Source organism: Setaria italica, chromosome III (assembly GCF_000263155.2).
Source record: "Setaria italica strain Yugu1 chromosome III, Setaria_italica_v2.0, whole genome shotgun sequence".
Classification (NCBI taxonomy): Eukaryota; Viridiplantae; Streptophyta; class Magnoliopsida; order Poales; family Poaceae; genus Setaria; species Setaria italica.
This window is the reverse complement of record NC_028452.1, coordinates 31044246-31065968: the sequence shown is the minus strand read 5'-3', so window position 1 is coordinate 31065968 and position 21723 is coordinate 31044246. Positions and strand designations below refer to the sequence as shown.

Here is a 21723-nt window from a genome sequence, read left to right as displayed (position 1 = left end):
TCCCTCCATCCTTTTTCGATATCATGGAACATCTCATGGTCCACATGGTCCAGCAAATAACTGAACTAGAGTTTATGTATTTCCATTAGATGTGGACATACGAATGGTTCATGTCGACTTTCAATGGATACATGAGAAATAAGGCCTTTCGAAAGGGCAGCATGATCGAGAGCTACCATACAGAAGAGAGTGTTGATTGCTGCATAGATTACATAAAAGATAAGAGAGCTATTGGTTTACCGAAATTTTGACACGAGGGCAGATTGTCCGAGAGAGGTACCATTGGAACGAAAAGATTCATTGACAAGGAGAACCAACAATTGGATAAATTGCATTAAGGTGTTCTACAACAGCTCACAATAGTGAAGCCCTTCATTGAGCAACACCTAAATGAGGTCCGTGGAGAAAGTAATGGTCGCTCGGAGGATTGGATCATCAAAGAGCAAAAGCGTCGTTTCCCATCATAGTTGAAGGACCATGAGAAGCTATTTGAAGGAAATTCCACAGACTAAGTAACATTGACCAGGTTGGCATCTGGTCCATATAGCAATGTCACCTCATGGCAAGCATATGAAATTAATGGATACTCATTCTATACCATCGCAAAGGACAACAAAACAGTGGTGTTCACATAGAGGTGATTGATACATAAGGACATAACATAACTTACTACGATTTCATAGAGGAAATATGGGAACTTGACTATGGAGAGAATATCCGGATCCCCATCTTTTGGTGCCAATGGGTCAAACACCCAAATGGCGTTACTGATGACCATTATGGGTTGACACTTGTAGACCTAGCTAATGTAGGTTACAAAGATGACCCATGGGTACTCCTTGAGCATGTCGCACATGTATTCTACATAATCAACCCTATGAATGCAAAGAAGCACATTGCCATCTCTAGAAAACAAAGGATCCTTGGAGTTGAAGGTGTAGTGGACATTGAAGATTACAATCAGTATGAGGAATTTGACCTGTTCAAAGACCAGGAATGAAGAATCAAGCGTGTTGAAGGAAGCATTAATAAGTCCATGAAGCCATGGTTACGTAGTGACTGTGAAGGAAGAATCGTTAAAGGATAAATTAACATTTCTTATTAGTTATGTTGTAAGACTTATTAATTATCTTGTAAGACTTTATTATTGTGAATTAGACTTTATTATCTTGTAACTGGCCGCCAGCATAAGAAAAGGGTAGGGGTACATCCATGCCACAATAAAATATAACCAGTTCTGATAATAGTGTAAGTTCGTACAACAATACTTAAAGGTTCTAGAGAAAACAAGTTCAAATCCATAAGAAAAGGGTAGAGGTACAACCATGCATGTTACTTATTTCATACTCCGGCTCGCTTCCTTAGATATGGAACATAGTTAAAGTCTCCAATCATCAAGCCTAAAACTTCATCAAAATAAGTTAGAGCATGGATGAGTGCACTCTCCTTCGCTTCACATGGACGATCACATACACTACTATAAATCTCAAATAATGGAGACATTAACTGATGTAGCCTATAGAAAGTGAGATAAGCCTGCAACTTCCAATCTCTGGTGAATATTGGGTTTCCACCCATGTATGTCAAATCAAATACATCCAAGACTTGATCCAGAATCGCATGAAAGCTCAGTTCCATGATGGTAGTACCAAATATATCCTAAAATATGATAATAACACATGATGAAAGTTAAAAGATGTAACATAACTAAAGTTAAAAGAATGATAAAAGAATGTTCCATACCATGTCATGTTGATTAAGCCGACAAAGTCTCTTAGTAGTCACAATCACATTGCCTTCTCCCTTCTTGAGCTGCTTTATTCGAAAATATGATAAGTGTAGCACAAAGTACCCATGATCCTTAAGCTGCTCTAGGAAGGCCTCCACGATGGTCCTCTCAAAAGTTACCCTATTTGGTGCTATTTGACCCCCATGCGGCAATTGAAACCATCGGGATGGCCTCTCCTAGTGATATCAAGGTGAAATTTGTATCTCGAACAGGTACATGAAAAGAGAGATGTACTCTTTTAAAATGAGGTTCACCAACAACCTCAGTTTGCACTATAGGGGAAGTACCACCTATAGCTTCGGCAACCTCTTTGAGCCATCTAATAGGGTTAATAAGCTACATTGTATGTAAGTAAATTTATAATTTATTCATTTGTAGTAAAAAAATTAATTAAAAGAAGAAAAGAATATTACTATGTTGGGAACTAATCTAGTCCTTCGATTGCTTGTTGGCAAGTCAATGGCACCATTAGGGAACTAAAGTCCTGGACGACTAGCGGGAGCGTCCTCGAATACATATTGTCCCCTGCCACCTCCACGGCCGCCACCACCACGGGGAAAAGAACTTCCACTTGTCATAGTTAGCCTAAACTATCCAAATAAAATTGTAATAAGATATAGGTGGTTCGACAAACATCAATGTCAATGATAATTACGCCAAAAATTGATTAATTCACGAAATGCTCATGATCAAAGATTGTCCAAAATAATGCAAGAAATTTACAATTGTCGGTTTAGATCTCATATACATCTACTGTATAAAGAGCAAAGTGGACACAAAAATGCAGTCCGTTGTTGGGATGGGGCGCGATAGCCCTCGCTCCCGCGTTCCTCCGCCGTTGGTTTGAGGGCCCTCCGCAAGGAAGCCATGGATTTGGCACTCACGGGAATTGCGGCGCACCGGGCTTCCTCCACCATCCATCCTCCACGTGGAACACTATGTCCCCTATCACTCGCGTGAATTGCTCCTCCGTCCGTCCTTCGCGCAGAACCCTGCGTCACCGCCAGCTCTCCCTCCCTTAGTCCTTCTCCCTGCATTGCTAGCCGCTGTCACCCCTCCCTACATCGCCAGCCGCCGCTGCCCCTACCTGCCTTCTTCTATCCACATCTCGCTCCCAAAGAAGCCGCCGCTCCCGCACGCCCGCACTCCATCTCGATCGCTGCCCGCGACGCTGCCCCGTGGAGGTCACGACGCCGACGCCGCGCCTCGCCGGAGCCATGCGCCTCGCCGGAGCCATGCGCCTCGCCGGATCTGACGGCCGACCCCTTGCTTACATGCCTTCTTCTATCCGCGTCTCGCTCCCAAAGAAGTCGCCGCTCCCGCACGCCCGCACTCCGTCCCGATCACTGCCGTGCTGTGGAGGATCAGCTAACGCAGGGTCTGAACACTGAGCTACCATGCTGTGGAGGATTAGCCAACGTAGGGTCTGAACACTTATGTTTCAGGGGAGGGAGGCGGTTAAGGAGCTCCGTACGGCAGCTACACAAGGGTAAGGAATCTTTTTACTGCTCTGCATAGTGGATTTCTATTGCTGCATGTTAAGTGATTTTGATGATCTTATAGAGCAAATTTTGAAAGGATGGTTTGTTTATGATTTTGTGTATGATTGTTTTATCTCAGTTCCTCATGAGAGGTGCTTTGGACACATGGAAACATAGCATAGAACTGAAACTTGCTTCCTGATGTCAATGATTGCTTAAAACAAAGTACTGTGGATATTTAATTGAGCCCTGGTCATTTTTAGAATTGGTCTGTGTCCTTGCCAAAGAAAGGTTCATACATTCTAATGGTCATATCTATCTGATTAAAGATTTCCATTTTGTGTCCCCCCCCCAAAAAAAAAAAGATTTCCATTTTGTGACAGTAATTGGTATTAGTAGCTCTGCGATTGCAACTGATCATATATAAACTGCATTCCTTATAGGTACATTCCATGGATCATCATCAAACTCGGAAGAGGTGAAATGTCCGCCTGGTGGTAAGGCCAAGAAAAAGGTTGTTCCCTACTACTACTGTCTGTTAGAGTTTTAGCAAAATGGGGTATCTGTAGATAGCTTTTTTCATTGGTGGTACAGAAAATTTCTTCAGTGACAAGATGTTATGGTTGAGAGTATTCTATTTTATCAAATCTTTGTATGGTAGCAAAGTCATCTCCTAGCATTTTCCATACTCACTTGAAATATATTATAGACATTTGGTTTGGGCACTGGGATAAGGAGGAGAATATGCTTCCTAGAACTCCTAGAAAAAGTTATTCTAAAGGTCAAGTAATACACTTACCTATATTGCTTTGGTTTTATATTATATGGGAGATGGTCTTGTTATAATTTTTTTGACCTATCTATCTTACAGAATACATGGATCACAACGTGGCCAACATGCATCTCAGCATCAAATTCTCACATGGAAGCAGGTGATAGCATTCAGGGATCACACTATAGTACTTCAGTTTGACAATTTTGGAATTATGTGCTCCATTCCAGTAGCAAACTACAGGGTTAATTTGAGTGATTGAGTCCACCGAACTGACAGTGTGTCTGTTGTCTGAGCTGATAGTGAAGGAGGGTCCACTATTTCCTGATTGTGGATCAACTGATGAAGGTAGGAGCTTCCTGCATTTTTGCGGCGGTGGTGTTAACACAAAACTATTTCTGACGGTGATATTGTTGTTGGAGAAAGAATAAACTGTTTTAAACAATCCAAAAAATATGCAATTCCAGTAAACAAATCAGGAAAAATAGGAGTCCCTAGGCATTTGCAACATACCAAATTTAGGGCCCTCAACCAAATAGGAATCCTTATATATTAGTAACTTTCTAATGTTGTTCAACTTTAGTGAAAAATTGAAATTCGTTAATACATAGAAGTAGGCTAAGCAGAATTTTAGTTTAGAAAGGCAAGTTCTTGTAACTTTCCATCAAGGCATTCTTATTGTTGTATGGTAGATAAAGTTTGTAGAAGTTCCTGGCGAGGCCAAGGCCGATATTATTTGGACTCATGAGTCCGCAGTAGAATGTGTGAAGGCTTCCATTTCCTCTCATATTTATTTTTTATTTTCAAATTTATGATACTGATCGTATTTTTTTCTGTGCATTTCCTTTCAGCTACTTTTTGGACGGTTAGGACTTTGAGGATCTGGAAGGGCATCTTCAGGTAGAAATGGTTCTATTGAAAGTGGGGATAGCGTATGTCTATGTCTATGTGATGCGCTTTCTGGTACAAAGGATATGTATAATGGCCTGCTCATCTTACCTGGAATAGTTCCTTCTATATCTAACTTTGTGGTATGAAAACTAAGATATCTTTTGGGCAAATTCTATATTGTAGGTTTGATCTACTCAATAGGCAGTCGAGACCGGATTCCTACCCCTGCACCATCTTAACGTCTGTGCAATCTGCCTACATTGTGTATATGTCAATGTTATCTGCAATGTTTTTTAATCAGTAATTCAGTACCTATATGCCATGAAATGGATTCTTATTTGGCATGTTTAAAAGTAGGAACCCCATGCTCATATATAATACACACCTTTTCCTTTTATATAACCCAACTTAATTTATAATTGTGTGATAATTCATAGTTTAAACATAAAAATAATTTCTTGGCTCAGTAGGTCGTTTCATCTCTTTCTTGATCCTCAGGTTCAAATTTAGTTTGATCTTTTTTGATACATAATAGCTAACATGGCCTCGTGTTAACACAATGCAGTGTAATTGATGATTGATGCAGACTTTCAACAAATAAATTTGATTATTATTACTTAAAGGCATTCTCTTTTATCCTGTAGAGTCCTTCAGTTAGGCATTTCAGCAAATTCTGAGGCCTAAATGTAACAGGGAGTCTAAGTAGCCCTCTCATCAATGTTGGCCTGTCAAGAGAGAAATTGGACACAAGCATGTCTATAACCCTTCATTCTATTCTTTTCTTTTGCCACGAAAGTTCATTGGTTATCTGACCATAGATGGTTAAAAATAAAAGTTACAACACATTCATAAACAATGATATCCTTTATGAGTGAAAATGTCTCCAGTGACTATGTTGTAAGTTAACACAATCTTGTGTGTTTCCAGATGGTGTATTTTCTCTAGATCTATGCTAATGTCCTCCTGTGCTGATGACAATGACTTGGAAGATGGTAAGGCCTCAAAACTCAAAAGAAAGATATAGAATGACTGGCATTTTAGGGTTCAATCGCTATCTATATGTCTTTAGAAGTTTTTTTATCATTTAGAAACTTTCATTGAAGTTTAAATTGGATTACTGCAATGTATGATGAATAGCTTTGACAGCTTTGCTCTTTTCGTCTGGAAGGGATCAAATGGCAGAGGACACTTTATTTGGTGCATAAGGTTGAAGTGCCACTAGCTTTATTAAAAATTACCATATAATTTTTCCTCTGTATCTTAGGCACCCTTAGTAAAGGGCATAATACTTTCCCGTCATCGCTTAGGGTTCTTTTGTAAAGGGTAGAATACTTTCCTGTAATTTCAAATGTTCCTCTTGGTCCACTTGAAGATTTTCTTTTCATAGCCTCCAATCAATACTTGATGCTTGATAGCTTACAATTCATTTCACTGTGTTTGCGTGTCAGGTCTTTTTTGGCAATGGCATACTCGGATTCACAAACTTATCCTCCAACATCGAGTGGCACATCAGGTTCTGGCTCGGTTGCTGGTGAGTCCGGGTAATGCCATACTGTACATTATTGCCAGGTTTGTAGTTTTGGTTTAGATTGTTCGTGATCCGGTTGTTGGTTTCCAGTTCTTCTGTTTCCTCTCTCTTTCTCCCATTCTACAATTGTATCCAATCCAAATGCAAGTGATTTCTGACCGATCTCTTTATTGATCATTTTTTTGGACATGCTCCACTTTAATCACCATTTACAATCCTGTGTTATTGCTTCTCAGGAGTCAGGCCTCAGGTAGATGGTTGCAACATGTTGATATGAAAAATAGGTGGACATAGACGACAGTACTTAGGATGGTAAACGTCTGGAAGAGGGGTGCACTGGATGTTGCCATGTTGTTGGTGTTCATGCTTTTCAATGATAGTTGCCTGCACCGCTGCATCCCTACACTCAACATACCCGCTGCTAGCAACCCTTCGACAAACTCCTTAACAGGTCTAATTTGTAATATTTGGTTCCTTATCAGTTAGCATCAACAGGAGGAAGCATGTCTGTGACATGCTTGTTAAAAATGCTAAAATGATTCAGCCTTTAGGATCTATATTTGCCATGTGCATCGCGAATGTTGTAACAGATGATTTAGGTTGAGGCCAAATCTAGTGATTAACATGCAAGTTCCATTTTTGTCTTAAAACTCCATGAAGAAATCATGCACTCCATAGAATTTCTTTGTCTTTTCATCTTGTCTTCCTTGTATATATTATCTTTAAATAGAGGTGCAAGTTTCATACCTTGCATGTATATACGTTAAATCTTAACGGAGGTGCACATGGTGCCTCTGTGTTCTAAGATATTCACCAGGTACCTACACGATTTCAAGTAATGAGTGAAGATAACTTCTATTTATGAATTAAGTAAAGTCAATTGGATGCTCATAACTTGCAATTCAATTAGGAGTCTTTGCTGTAGGAAAGTTATTTTTTTTAAAATAATTGTGGTTATTGATATTCCAATCAAAACTTTATATCTTAGGTGTTTGAGCATTGCACATTTAATTGGAAGTTGGGGCAGCTGTATTGCTGTGCACAAACTTCATCGTCGACCACTCCAGTGGCAGGTTCTGATGGCTACCAATGGAAGTTGACTTGTTCATTGTTGGCTTGAGAAGACAACTGTTTTTTTATATACAATGATTTGTGCATGATTGTCCATATGAAAATTAATGCTTATGGAGATAATTTTATTCGACTGTAGCAACATATGTGTAGTGTTTTTAATATTTGTGCTTATTTTGATATTATTATTGTCTCATGGAACGCTCAGTATATTGTAATATAAATGTTTTGTTACCCGTAGCAAGGCACGGGCACGATCCTAGTTATTATAACTAATCATAATATATTTATTATCATGTTGCAATTGCACGGAATAAAAATGGAATAACTAATTATAATATATTTATTACACGGCACAGTGGCCTTTAACTCCCAATGCGGCACTGGCCAACCGGGCCCATTACGCAGTCTGATAACACATTAACTCTAAAACTTATTTGTCACTCTACGTATCCTCTACGTCCTTGGCGTCATGATCATGACACAGACAGTAGTTGATACTTGAAATCATAAACCCTAAAATGAATGTATTTTTCTCTTTTATTTGTAAATACTTCCTGATCTATCCTGTTTCATCAAAAGAATTTTCTTAATGACGCTAACAATTCTCATTCCCGAATTAGTGTGCTGTCGCCTATCGGAACGCGTACCCATCGCCCAGGTGAGTGTCGTTTGTCCGACTGTTCTGTGCCTAAAAATAAAGTATCAAGCATGCTGGCATGCGGCATACCCTCCAGCCCACCACCCCATTCTCCCCTCGCCATTCACCCCTTCCCCAAGTGGTGGTAGGCCAGAGGACAGGCGGGAAGGAGAGGGGAGGAGAAGGGATCATCGCGTGCAGGCCGTAAGGCACGTAGGGCAATGGCTGACGCGATGGCCGAGGCCCTAAAGCCGATGAAGGCAACGTCAGATGGCGTCTTCCAGGGGGAGAACCCGCTGCACTCAGCGCTGCCACTTGCCATCCTGCAGATATGCATCGTCGTCGTGCTCACCCGCGTGCTCGCCTTCATCCTCCGCCCGCTGCGGCAGCCGCGCGTCATCGCCGAGATCATCGTGAGTTGCATCAATTGTTCTTGTCGGTTGTCACCCGCGGTGGTTGCTTCTTGGATGGTTTCGTTCCGGTTGATTAATTGATTTTGTGTGATCTATCAGGGTGGCATCCTTCTTGGCCCGTCCGCGCTGGGCCGCAGCACCGCGTTCCTGAACACGGTGTTCCCCAAGCAGAGCCTGACAGTGCTGGACACCCTCGCCAACATCGGCCTCCTCTATTTCCTCTTTCTCGTTGGCCTGGAGCTGGACCTCCATGCCATCCGCCGCACCGGCAGCTCGACGCTCATCATTGCCATCGCCGGGATCTCGCTCCCTTTCATCATAGGCATCGGCACCTCCTTCGTCCTCCAGCACACTGTCGCTCGTGGAGTCCCTACAGGGCCATTCCTCGTCTTCATGGGCGTCGCGCTCTCCATCACCGCGTTCCCCGTGTTGGCGCGCATCCTCGCTGAGCTCAAGCTCCTAACGACCGACCTCGGCCGCATGGCCATGTCGGCCGCCGCCGTCAACGACGTCGTCGCGTGGATACTTCTGGCGCTCGCCATTGCCTTGTCCGGCAGCGGCTCGCCGCTCATCTCGCTGTGGGTGCTGCTGACGGGAGCTGGCTTCGTCGTCGTAGCCTTCTTCTTGCTCCGGCCTATCCTCACATGGATGGCGCGGCGGTCCCCTGAGGGCGAGCCGGTGAAGGAGCTTTATATCTGCGCAACTTTGGCCATCGTGCTCGCTGCCGGGTTCACAACGGACACCATCGGCATCCACGCGCTCTTCGGCGCGTTCATCGTCGGCATCATCGTCCCTAAGGATGGGTCCTTCGCTGCGGTCCTCCTAGAGAAGGTGGAGGACCTCATCTCCAGCCTGTTCCTGCCACTCTACTTTGTGTCCAGCGGCCTCAAGACGGACGTGATGACCATCAAAGGCAGCCAGTCATGGGCACTCCTCGTGCTCGTCGTTGGGACGACGTGTGTTGGCAAGATCGGCGGCACGTTGATTGCGTCACTCCTCATGCGTGTGCCGCTACGCGAGGCACTCACGCTTGGGTTCCTGATGAACACCAAAGGGCTCGTGGAGCTCATCGTCCTAAACATCGGCAAGGACCGGCACGTCCTCAACGATGAGACCTTTGCCATCCTCGTGCTCATGGCGCTCATCACGACCTTCATCACGACGCCCGTGGTCATGGCCATCTACAAGCCGGCGCACCGGGGTGCGCCGTACAAGAACCGCGCCGTCCAACGCGGCAACCCCAACGATGAGTTCCGGATGATGGCGTGCTTCCACAGCACGCGCAACATCCCTACCATCATCAACCTGATGGAGTCGTCGCGGGGGACGCGACGGCGCGGCATCATCGTGTACGCCATGCACCTCGTCGAGCTCTCGGAGCGGTCCTCTGCCATCTCCATGGTCCACAAGGCGCGGCGCAACGGCATGCCGTTCTGGAATCGGCGGCGCGACGGCGACGGTGACCAGCTCGTCGTTGCCTTCGAGACGTACCAGCAGCTGAGCCGTGTGTCGATCCGTGCCATGACGGCCATCTCTGACCTGCACACCATCCACGAGGACATCGTCACCAGCGCGCACCAGAAGCGGGCTGCGCTCATCGTGCTCCCCTTCCACAAGCTCCACCAGATGGACGGCCACATGGAGTCGCTCGGCGACCAGTACCAGCACATCAACCAGCGCGTGGTCCACCATGCACCCTGCTCCGTCGGCATCCTCGTCGACCGCGGCCTCGGCGGTGCAGCCCAGGTGGCCGCCAGCGACGTGTCCTACACCATCGTAGTCATCTTCTTTGGAGGCCACGACGACCGCGAGGCCCTAGCCTACGGCATGCGCATGGTCGAGCACCCAGGCATCGGGCTCCACATGTTGCGCTTCTCGCCGCAGTCCGATGCCTGCGATCGCGCTGCGGACGACACATTCCTTGAGGAATTCCGGACCAAGGTGGCCAACGGGAACGAGTCCGTCCGGTACGAGGAGAAGCCGGTGGGAGGTAAGGCAGAGGTCGTGGAGGCTTTCAAGGCGGTAGGGCGGTGCAACCTGTTCCTGGTCGGGCAGGGAACGCCGTGCGCGCCGCTGGCTGACCGGAGCACGGACGACTACCCGGAGCTCGGGCCGGTGGGTAGTTACCTGGCGCTGCCTGAGTTCTCCACGGTTGCATCTGTACTGGTGATGAAACAGTACGATCCCACGGCGAAGCACTATGACCTTGTCGAGGAGGTGGCCGAAATAGCGGTGGACGTCGACACGCCGGCCGAAGCAACAGGGGCACCAACACCAGCTTCCATGCTGGATGGTACGTGCTGGCGTTAGAGGTATCGTGAACGTATCGAGCAGACAAATGTGCTGCATGATTAACATCGTCTAACGTAATCTGATAGATGTGTAAATGGATGGAGGTATACGCTGAGCACCCCATTTGGTTTGGAGTGCCCAAGGGCCTACTTGACCCAACAGGATTGTGAAATTTAGCTTTTAAAGCTATGGCCAATCCAAACAGTGATTTTGGTCCAGCTTTCTTACATTTTACTAGCTTGTGCATTGGGGCTTTTAAAAGCTATATAAGCTACAAACTATCTTACATAATATTTAATTATGAGGTGTATCCAAACAAGGCACAAGTTTGGCCAACTAAACCAATACCTTTTTAAATGAAGATATGACCACAAGTCTGTTTAGACCTATCCAGATTATGGAATCCAAGTTTTAAAAGCTCCACCTGATCTAAACCGGCCACAATCAAGCTGCATCTCCCTAGCTTTTACTTGCTCGTCATTTACAAGCTTTTGATCCAGCATTTACAATCTAGCTTTTAACAATTTGCAAGCTATAAATCATATTTTCACAATCCAGGTCACTAGAGAATTGGCCTTTAGTCCCGATTGGTAGGGTGCATATCTCCCGAAAATCCATCCGGGATAAACCAACCGGGACAAAAGCGGGGGTCTTTAGTCCCGGATCTTTCAACTGGGAGTAAAGGTCACCCTTTAGTCCCCGTTGGTGTCACCAACCGGGACTAAAGGGCCTACCATGCCAGGCGTGGGACAGGCCCTTTACTCCCGGTTAGTAAAAGCAACCGGGAGTAAAGGGTGCCCCTTTAGTCCCGGTTGGGTTTCCCAACTGGGAGTAAAGGGTTACCCTTTAGTCCCGGTTGGATTTTCCAACCAGGACTAAATAGCGCCCTGCATGGCACCCTGCGTGGCGTCTGAAATTTTCATGCATCACGTACGTAGTACCGCGGCCCTTTTGTTAACCTTTAGTAGTTGAGATTTTTTTTAGAATGAAATCAACTAGTATTTAAACGAATGAAATTTGTAATTATACAATTACTATATATATATACACAATTCATATACACAATTTAACTAGTACAAATCGATCATAATTAGCGCGTATTATATATACAAATAAATTAAACTATATATCTACAATCTTACCATCGAGGTGTTGCTGCTCGGAGCGTCTGATTGTCGTCCATCGTAATAAAATTCTCCTTTTGGATTTACCACCTCGTCCATTAGGAATCCAATGAGACCTTCACATATTGCCGCTACTCTTTCTTCCTTCAAGAGTCCTTGTTGAATATTTAACATCTATAATTTGGAAATTTGTGAATGTTACATGAATAATTAAATATAAGGAGCTAGAAAATAATTAACTAGTAATAGTTTTATTTTACGTACTTTAAAGTTGTGCAGCGTTATCTTTAGTCCCTTGGGTCCCATAAAACTGTGCATGTGCACACAGATGTAGTAGCCACATAGATTATTCCCGGATTCCTGTCTTAAGCACTTCAGTGTGAAAAAAAATAAGTTATGAAATATTCGTGTTATACAATGTAATAAATGTGCAGACTTCATACGTACCGGGAAGTCTGTGTTCCATGTAAGTTTTTCTTTGAATGGACCTTTGTGTGTCCTTATGAATTGTTTCCATGCGCTGCGGATTAGAATAATGAATGATATAGTGTAACAAGGATAAAATTTAGAAAACAAACTTTTGCATAGAGATAAAGGTCCAGAATTATTACAAACCTAGCATGTCTTGCATGTCTTGGTACTCCACCGGATCTTTCCTTGACGAATCGAAGATAATGACGTGGCTTCTTTCAGGCTCAATTATAATAAGGATCCAGTGGAAGTTGCGTACGTAAAATATTCAGCATATTAGAGCTAACTAACATTAATCAGGTAAGGAAAAAGACAATGAAAGTAGACGGTATACACACACTTACTTGAAGTTGTATGGAAGTAGTATGAAATCCTTGAATGTTTGTTTGTCTAGGACATTGTATACTTCCACCAAGGTTTTTTCTGGCGATAATTGTATCTGTTTTTGGTTAACTACAGATCGATCCATGAAGCCTATATGTAGGTACACCTCTCGTCGGCATGCCTGAATTAGCATCCTACATAAAATGGAAGACGAAGTTAGTACGGTGAAGCACGCCAAAATTTACATGTAGAGATAAACGGACACTTACAGAACCCAAGTGCTGATCAGAGAGACGTCCAGGGCATCATGATGGTACACTTCGTATATATCCTTGAAGTCTAGCCACAGAACTTTCTCACCTTCGCCGTAAAAATCTATCGGTTTTACCTTAGGCCGAACATCTCCCTCGAGTCCGCGGATGCCATCATGTACCATTGATGAAATTCGTACATCTTTGTTGATAGCTTCCGTACCAACGAAGGCCTTACAAGAGGTTTGCCTAGCTCATAAGGCCATCTCGGCTCAGGGGGCGGTGCAGTTGGCGTCTCAACTTGCCCTAAACATTCATCAAGTCTCATACCTATTTCTTGAATGAATTTCAATACTTCTGCTTGTTGATCCAAGGGCATTGCTGCTACCCTTTGAGCGTCTTTTTTTGATAAATGCCCGAGGTCGGGGACAGCACCACTGGAAGATGACTTTCCTTTCCTTTTGTCCTTTTTATCAGCCTTTACTAAAGCTCGTTCATAGTTTGATAAGAGTGGTATCCTTTTCTTAGCTCCTTCTTCTATCCTGATAAAAAAGTTTAAATCTCTTCGATTTACTAGCGGTGGCTCCATCTCCCTTGCTTTTTTTTCTTCGGCTTGTTTCTTGAACCACTCACTAGCCTCTCGTTGGATTTTTGCCCACTGTTCCGCATGAGTCATTGCCTCCCAGCGTTCCTTACGAGTCACTCCAGGCTCCTTTGTTTTCTTCTTTCTCTGTCTTTACTTGGGAGGCGGTGCTCGTGACTTCTTTAGTGGTGCTGCAGGTTCCTTCATGGGGGCTGCTCTTGGTCCTGGCGACGGTGATCGGGGAGGGGTGTTGTTATTGTCATCGTCGCTCCCACCACCAGGATGTGGTGGAGATGGAGACCTTGATAGAGCAGGAAACGACGGTCCTGGAGCAGGTTGTGTAGGAGATGACGGTCTCGAGCTATGAGGAGAAGGTCGCTACTGGGGATCTACGGGGAGCGGTCTTGAGCTCTGAGGAGATGGCTCCGTGCTGGGAATGATGATGTAGCGTTTTCGCCATAGAATGATCCCATGAAGCGCATCTGCAAGTGTCCTTTCCCCGTCGCCTCCTGGGAGGTCGAGCTCTAGGCCTTCATATTGGCTATCAACAATTTTCTCTACGCGGACGCTGGCGTAGCCAGGTGGAATCTCCATGCCATAACTGCTCTGCCCCGCCAGGGTTGCTAACGCACTCCCGTACGCTACCTGTACATATAGTAGAAGTAAAAAAGTAATTAAACTCCGATCACGGGGCGTGGATCAATTGACAAGATTGCATAAATATTATGTATAAGTATACCTTAATAGTAAGGTTGCCGACCGGTGCATGAAGCTCACATGTGGTGCATTGCGTGATGGCATCCACGGGGAATCGTTGCTCCTCCACGAGTAACCTAGGCGTCTGCGCATCGAGGACCCCTGTAGAAGCACAACTTCTCAAGAGGCGTTGAGAAGGGCTGGCGTAGTTTGGATTCGGCAATGCTCCAGATTGGGCCAACTCTGCAACTGCGTGGGCCACTCGACGATTGATTTCCTCCAACATCCTTTCTTCTTGTGCCTGCACTTTGGATTCTAGCATCTGCCGCCAGCTCTCCTCGATCTGTTCCTTTCTTCGCTTGCGGCTTCTATACGATGCGCTGTCGTCTCGGAAAGCAAACTTCCACGGAATGACCCCGAACCCTCGGCAACGTCCTGGGTGCTCAGGATTACCGAGGTCCAATGTGAGCTCATCATTCTCTCGGTCCACCTTCAACCTCCCAGCCTTAGAATCTTCAATGTTCTTCATAAGACGTTCGGCCTTCTCACGTATTGTGTCGTTGAAAATCAACGTCCCATCCTCTTGGCTCAGGGAGCCTCCATGAGCGTAATACAAATTTTTTGATCGTTCGTGTCATTCAATAGTTGCAGGTACGATTCCCCGTTCGATCAGATCTTGTTCCATCTTCCTCCATTTGGGAATTGCTGTGCCATAACCACCTCGCCCTAGATGATGATGGTAGCCCTTCTGACCAGCATTTGTAGTGTTGGTCAGGATCTTTTTCACATCGTCTTCACTCATCTTATATTCAACAAATGCCTCCCAGTGGTCCCTCAACTTTGGCAACACATTGAAGTCTGGAGTTCGGCCCTTCTTAATGTAGTTGTCATCCAACATCTTCTTGAATGTCTGGAATTGTGTAGCCATCTTCTTTAGCGTCCACGCTTTCACATCCTTTTCAATATATCCTTCGGGGAATGTGAAATGTCTCTTGACATCTTCCCACAGCATATTCTTTTCTATCTCCGAGAGGGCGTACAGATTAGTGCTTCTGCCCTTCCATTCTCTGATGCTGATAGGCACGTTATCCCGGATGATTGCCCCGATCTGACTCACGTACTTCTTTTCTACTTTCTCGGGAGCAACCGGCCTGCCCTCTTCTATCACTTCTGTGATGACAAGCCTCCCTTCCATCACCTTTGTACAACCTCAAGTCTTCTGCCCTTGCGTCGATCCAATGGGCTAACAGTTCAAGATTCGTTAATTAGTACGTAGTAGTAATGGTGGCGTGAAACAATACAATTTATATATACCTCGCTGGAACCTTCCGCCACGGCAAGGTGTTGCTAGGGCTCATGCTCTTCATTCCCATCAGTGGACATGTTGAGGAACATGTCCGCCTAGGTGCCCTCTTCATTGGTGTACGATATTGGAAGGTTGTCGCCACTACCATCACCAGCGATTATCTACTCCATGAGATACCTTGCAGTCTCGTCGTCTTCCATTTCAACTATTGATCGAAACATACATGGAATTATACATGACAGTCATAGAAATCCCCTTAGTTATATGTACATAAGGGTATATACATGAAATCATACAATAACATGAATCCCACAAGGCCTGGAATGTTTATACAAATTTCAACAAATTAGTAGTACTTTGTACGAATTTTTACCAAATTTCTACTAATTTCTACATATTTATTGGAATTTCTAGCAAATTACTAATAATTCCTACTAGTTTTACAATAACATGAATCCCATAAAGTTCGGAATGTTTATATAAATTTCAACAAATTAGTAGTACTTTGTATGAATTTCTACCAAATTTCTACTAATTTATATATATTTATTAGAATTTCTAGCAAATTACCACTAATTACTACTAGTTCCTACTAATTTGATTTTCTAACTAATATACAAGTATCTATTGAGTTTCTAACTAATTACTACTAATTTCTATTTATTTTCTAACTAAAAAATAAAAAAGTCCCTTGCTGACGCAAGCCGGTCTGGCTTGCGTCAGCAAGAGCTGTACATTCTCGGCGCTAGTGTCGGCGGACCTCGCGCGGTCGACGGTGGCCGGGGCGGCGGGACGGCGGCGCCCGGGGCGGCGGGACGGCGGCGCCCGGGGCGGCGAGACGGCGGAGGCGAGGACGGAGCGAAGCAAACATCGGACGGAGGCGGCCGATGACGAGGGGCGATGAGGCGGCGCGCGCGACAGAGGCGGCGACGAGGAGGCCCCGCGACGGACGAGGGCGCAGGGGCAACAGAGGAGGTGGCGTTGACGGAGGCGGCGACAAGGCCCCACGATGGAGGCAGCCGGCGGCGACGAGGTCGAGGGGGCGCGACGGAGGAGGATCCAGGCGGGCCGGGGCGATGGAGGAGGAGGCGGTCCGGGCGCGGGCGAGGCGGTCAGGCGGCGGGACGACGATGGCCGGGGTAATGGGGGACGATGACGACAGCGGCCGGCGAGGGAGGCGGACGGGCGGCGACGGAGTAGGAGCGCGGGATCTTGGCAAAATTTTGGCTAAGTGTAACTGGCGTGGGGGGTAGAAGAGGCTACAGTGCCTTTTATCCCCCCCCCCCCCCCCCCCGCTTTTATCCCGGTTCGTAATGGCACCCGAGACTAAAGGCCCTTTTGTCCCGGGTCCCAATACCACCCAATAAAAGACTCCCGCCTTTTATCCCGGTTGGTGGTGGGACCCGAGACAAAAGGGTACGTTCACCTGGCGGGACTGGAAACCTACCCTTTTATCCCGGGTGCCAACACCAACCGGGACAAAAGGGCCCCCCTTTTATCCCGGTTGCTAACTGTAACCAGGATAAAAGGGTACGTCCTCGGAGGGAATCGAAAACTACCATTTTATCCTGGTTGCAGTTGTCAACCGGGATAAAAGTCCCCGTTTATCCTGGTTTCAATTGGCACCCGGGATAAAAGGTCCTTTTCCCACACTTTCATCTCCCGCCTGTTTTTTGGAAAAGGATTTTATTTATGTTTTCACTGCATTTCAGGATGCAAAAACAAAAAACTTCACATATTTTGTACATACAAAAATATATTTAATTAGCGAGTATATTGACAATAAGTGTAATTTAGTCATTAATTCTATACCAGTTCATTTAGCCTCTAAAATAATTATTTTACTGCATCGCTGTGACCAAGAAATTATTCAATTAAATAATTTCAACGCGCAAAAAAATCCATCGATGTATGTGGTTAACATTATTCATGTTTATCTAATAAATCTTCACCTAACAAATTTAAGAATACATGAAATCATACATAGGGTAAATTAAAAATTGTATCAAGTACTACACAAAGGTCATGTAAATTTAGCCCATTACAATACAACCTTGTAAAATTTCTTCTTTACAAAAGTTCCTTGATCATGATCGCGGCATAAGTACGGAGCCTCTTCTTTGGATAGCAGGATGCTTGGATCAACTTCAACTGCGAATGGAGGCATGCCATCAAACTGATCATAATCATCTGATTCGTCTGTTTTATCCTCGACTCCCATGATTTTTCTTTTACCTGGAAGAACTGTGTGGCACTTTGGCTCCCATGTCTCTTTTGGATTTCTCTTGGGTTTGCTACACATGTCCTTCACATAGAACACCTGATGCACATCATTGGCAAGTACGAATGGGTCATCACTGTATCCAATCTTGCTCAGATCTACTATTGTCATTCCGTACTCATCTTTGGTTACGGCAATTAGCTTCACCCAATTGCAAAGAAATAGAGGGATGTACAGCGTTCTGTATTCGAGTTCCCATATCTCCTGTATGAAACCATAATATGACTCCTTGCTATTATTTCTGTCTATGGCATCTATGCGGGCACCACTATTCTGGTTCGTGCTTTTCTGGTCCTAGGCTCTCGTGTAAAATGTATAACCATTTATCTCATAGCCTTGAAATTTCACGATTGTGCTAGCAGGTCCCCTGGCTAACCAAGTGAGCTGTGGGTGAATCTCAGAGTTACCCATAAGTTGTTGGCGCAACCAGGAGGGAAAAGTTTCCATGTGATGATCTGTAAGCCAAGCATCGAATTTGGTCGGGTTTTTGGAAACTACCATCTGCCTGTGCTGCTCGATATACGGAGACACAAAGGATGACTGTTGTAGAACAGTGTAGTGTGCCTTGTTGAACAAATCAGTATCATTGCTGAAACTTGATTTCCTTCCGAGGGTGCCCATTCCCTGGAGCCTCCCCTCATGGCGTGAAGTTGGAACCCCAATCGAGTCAATTGAATCAATAAAATCAACATAAAACTCGATCACCTCATCTGTTCCATATCCCTTGGCGATGCTTCCTTCTGGACGGGCACGATTAAGAACATAGTTTTTTAGGACTGCCATGAACCTCTCGAAAGGCCACATATTGTGCAGGTATATAGGTCCGAGAATACCAATCTCTTTTACTAGGTGAACCAGTAAATGCGTCATAATATTGAAGAAGGATTGTGGAAATAACAACTCAAAACTGACAAGACATTGCACCACATCGTTCTGTAGCTTTGATAGCTTGGATGGATCATTTGCCTTCTGCAAAATCGCATTGAGAAACGCGCATAGCTTTACTAGCGGCAACCGGGCATTTTCTGGTAGAACACCCCTCAGTGCAACCAGAAGCAACTGGGTCATCAACATGTGGTAGTCATGGGCCTTGAGATTTGAAAACTTCTTTTGTTTCATATTTATTATTCTCTTTATATTCGAGGAGTACCCAGACGGAACCTTCATACTATTCAAGCATTCAAACATGCTATCCTTCTCATCCTTGCTGAGAGTGTAACTGGCAGGATGTAAGTAGTGCTGTCCATTATCTCTCTTTTCCAGATGTAGGTCATCTCGTTGCCCCATAGCTTTCAGGTCCTATCGTGCTTCCAATGTATCTTTCGAGGTCCCATAAACACCCATGAAGCCTAGCACGTTCACGCAAAGATTCTTCGTCAGGTGCATCACGTCTATTGTGTTGCGAACCTCTAGGATTTCCCAATAAGGTAGCTCCAAAAATATTGACTTTTTCTTCCACATGGGTGCATGTCCATTATCATTGTTCGGAATAGGTTGGCTACCATGACCCTTTCCAAAGACTATATTTACATCTTTTATCATCTCGAAGATACGCTTTCCATTATGGTGTGCAGGTTTTTTACGATGGTCTAGCACCCCTTTGAAATGCATCCCGCTCTTTCTCAGCTGGTGGTGAGCAGGGAGAAATCGACGATGACCCATATAGACAACCTTCTTACAGTGCTTCAAATACATGATGTGTGTCATCTAAACAGTGGTGCAGACCTGATATTTCTTATTTGTCTGTCCCGAAAGGTTACTCAGTGCAGGCCAATCATTGATGGTTACGAACAACAATGCTCGTAGATTAAAGATCTCTTGTCTATCCTCATCCCACACATGTACACCTTCTTCCTTCCAGAGCTGTAAAAGATCATCAACCAACGGTCTTAGGTACACGTCAATGTCGTTGTCGGGTTGTTTTGGGCCTTGGATAAGCACCGGCATCATAATGAACTTCCGCTTCATGCACAACCAAGGAGGAAGGATGAACATACATAGGGTCACAGGCCAAGTACTATGACCACTACTCAACTCACCGAATGGATCGAATCCATCAGTAATTAAACCAAACCTTATGTTCCTTCCTTCACTTTCAAAGTCCGGGAATGCTCTATCAATTGATCTCCACTGGGCCCCATCTGCGGGGTGTCTCAGCATCTCATCTTCCATACATTCTTCTTTGTGCCATCGCATCAACTTAGCATTCGCCTTGTTCCTAAACAAGCGCTTCAAGCGTGGTATTATAGGGAAATACTATTGGGATACGAGGTAGGCTACACTAGTGCAAATCAAAATTTTCTACCACGTAAACCAGGAAAACTGCCGTATAAGGATCACGGGATTACCACTCGACGCACTACTGGTGCGGAAGATGTAGATTCGCGTCGATGTAGCGAAATCGATTAGCGTAGTCGTACGTAGACAATCACGTCGACATCCGGCAGCACCTCAGCAGCTCATCCACATGCAGCAAGATCCGGTATCAAATACCCAAGAATTAATAATTGTATCAGCGAGAAATATGTTGTCTATAACATTAACAACAAGCATACCTGAGGTAGAAGTACTCTTACTTCCGCCATTCTTCAACGAAGCTAGGTATTGCTTGTAGTTTCTCTTCCAGTGACCAGGTTCATGACAATAAAAGCACTGTTTGTCTAGAGCAGGTCCAGCTTTAGCCTTGGGCGCTGGGTTTGGCTTGGACACTCCAGCCTTACCCTTCTTCTTCCAAGAATTGCCCTTCTTTTTGAAGGTAGGCTTGTTCTGTACAGCCATCACATGGCTGGTACTAGCGCTTTTCTTAATGTCTACCTCTGCTGTCTTGAGCATACCACACAGTTCATTTAGACCTTTCTCCGTCCCATGCATATGGTAGTTCGAGATGAAGTTCCCATAGCTAGGCGGAAGAGATGAAAGAATGAAGTTAGTGGCCAACTCTTTGCCCATTGGGAAGCCTAGCTTCTCCAATCGCTGAGTGTAACCAACCATCTTGATTACATGTGGTCCTACTACTGCGCCTTCTGCTATCTTGCACTCCAGAAAGGCTTTGGACACATTGAACCTTTCAGTCCTAGCCTGTGTCTGGAACATGTCCTTGAGCGCCACGATCATATCGTGTGCGTCATGATTTGTTTCGAACTGCATCTGCAGCTCGGGTTCCATGCAAGCAAGCATAAGGCAGCTTACCTCAAGATTAGCATCAAATGCCTTCTTGTAAGCAGCTTTAACGATAGCAGATGCATCATCAGCAGGTACTGGTTGTAGTGGGGTGTCTAGAACATCTTCCTTTTTATCGGCCCTGAGAACAATTCTCAGGTTACGGATCCAATCCGAGTAGTTTGTTCCATTCAACTTGTCCTTCTCAAGGACCGAACGCAAAGCAAATGGTGTGGTGTTGCTAGGTACCATTTAATCTACAACAAAAGTAATGCAAAATACACTAAGACAAACGTATCCATGACAGAGCAAATCACATAAAATTATTTTAATAGAATCTACTCCCACTAAAATCAATATCCCTCTATTGATACTTGGTGATTCAGGATCCACAACTAACAAGTCTACTTGTGAGCTTTAGCATCACCTCTAGCAAACAAGGTAGATCGGTAAGCAACTTTTGCTAATCATATCACATATGACTCCTGTTGTTGGGTGACATCTCCATGTCTCGGCGCTCAACCTTTATGCCCCAAGGTCCTTAACCGTTAAGATAACCTTGTTAAGCAAACCAACCCTTATGCGTGTAAGTGTCCGACACAAACCCGTCTAATCAAGGAAAACTAGTGGCACCCTAATTTCATAGACCCA

The 21723-nt window shown here is 44.8% G+C and overlaps 1 protein-coding gene and 1 long non-coding RNA gene across 2 annotated transcripts; both read left to right on the top strand.

Annotated features, from left to right (window-relative positions):
- Positions 1 to 4892: 4892 nt before the first annotated feature.
- Positions 4893 to 6449, top strand: LOC105914091. Its single transcript, XR_001163624.2, has 3 exons — positions 4893 to 4942; positions 5861 to 5925; positions 6382 to 6449. It is a non-coding gene; the product is annotated as an uncharacterized LOC105914091 (long non-coding RNA).
- A 1944-nt stretch (positions 6450 to 8393) lies between these two features.
- LOC101779984 (cation/H(+) antiporter 19-like) lies at positions 8394 to 10906 on the top strand. Its single transcript, XM_012844535.1, is given in 3 exon segments — positions 8394 to 8585; positions 8685 to 10836; positions 10839 to 10906. Coding segments are annotated over 3 exon segments (2412 nt in total).
- The last annotated feature ends 10817 nt before the right edge of the window (positions 10907 to 21723 follow it).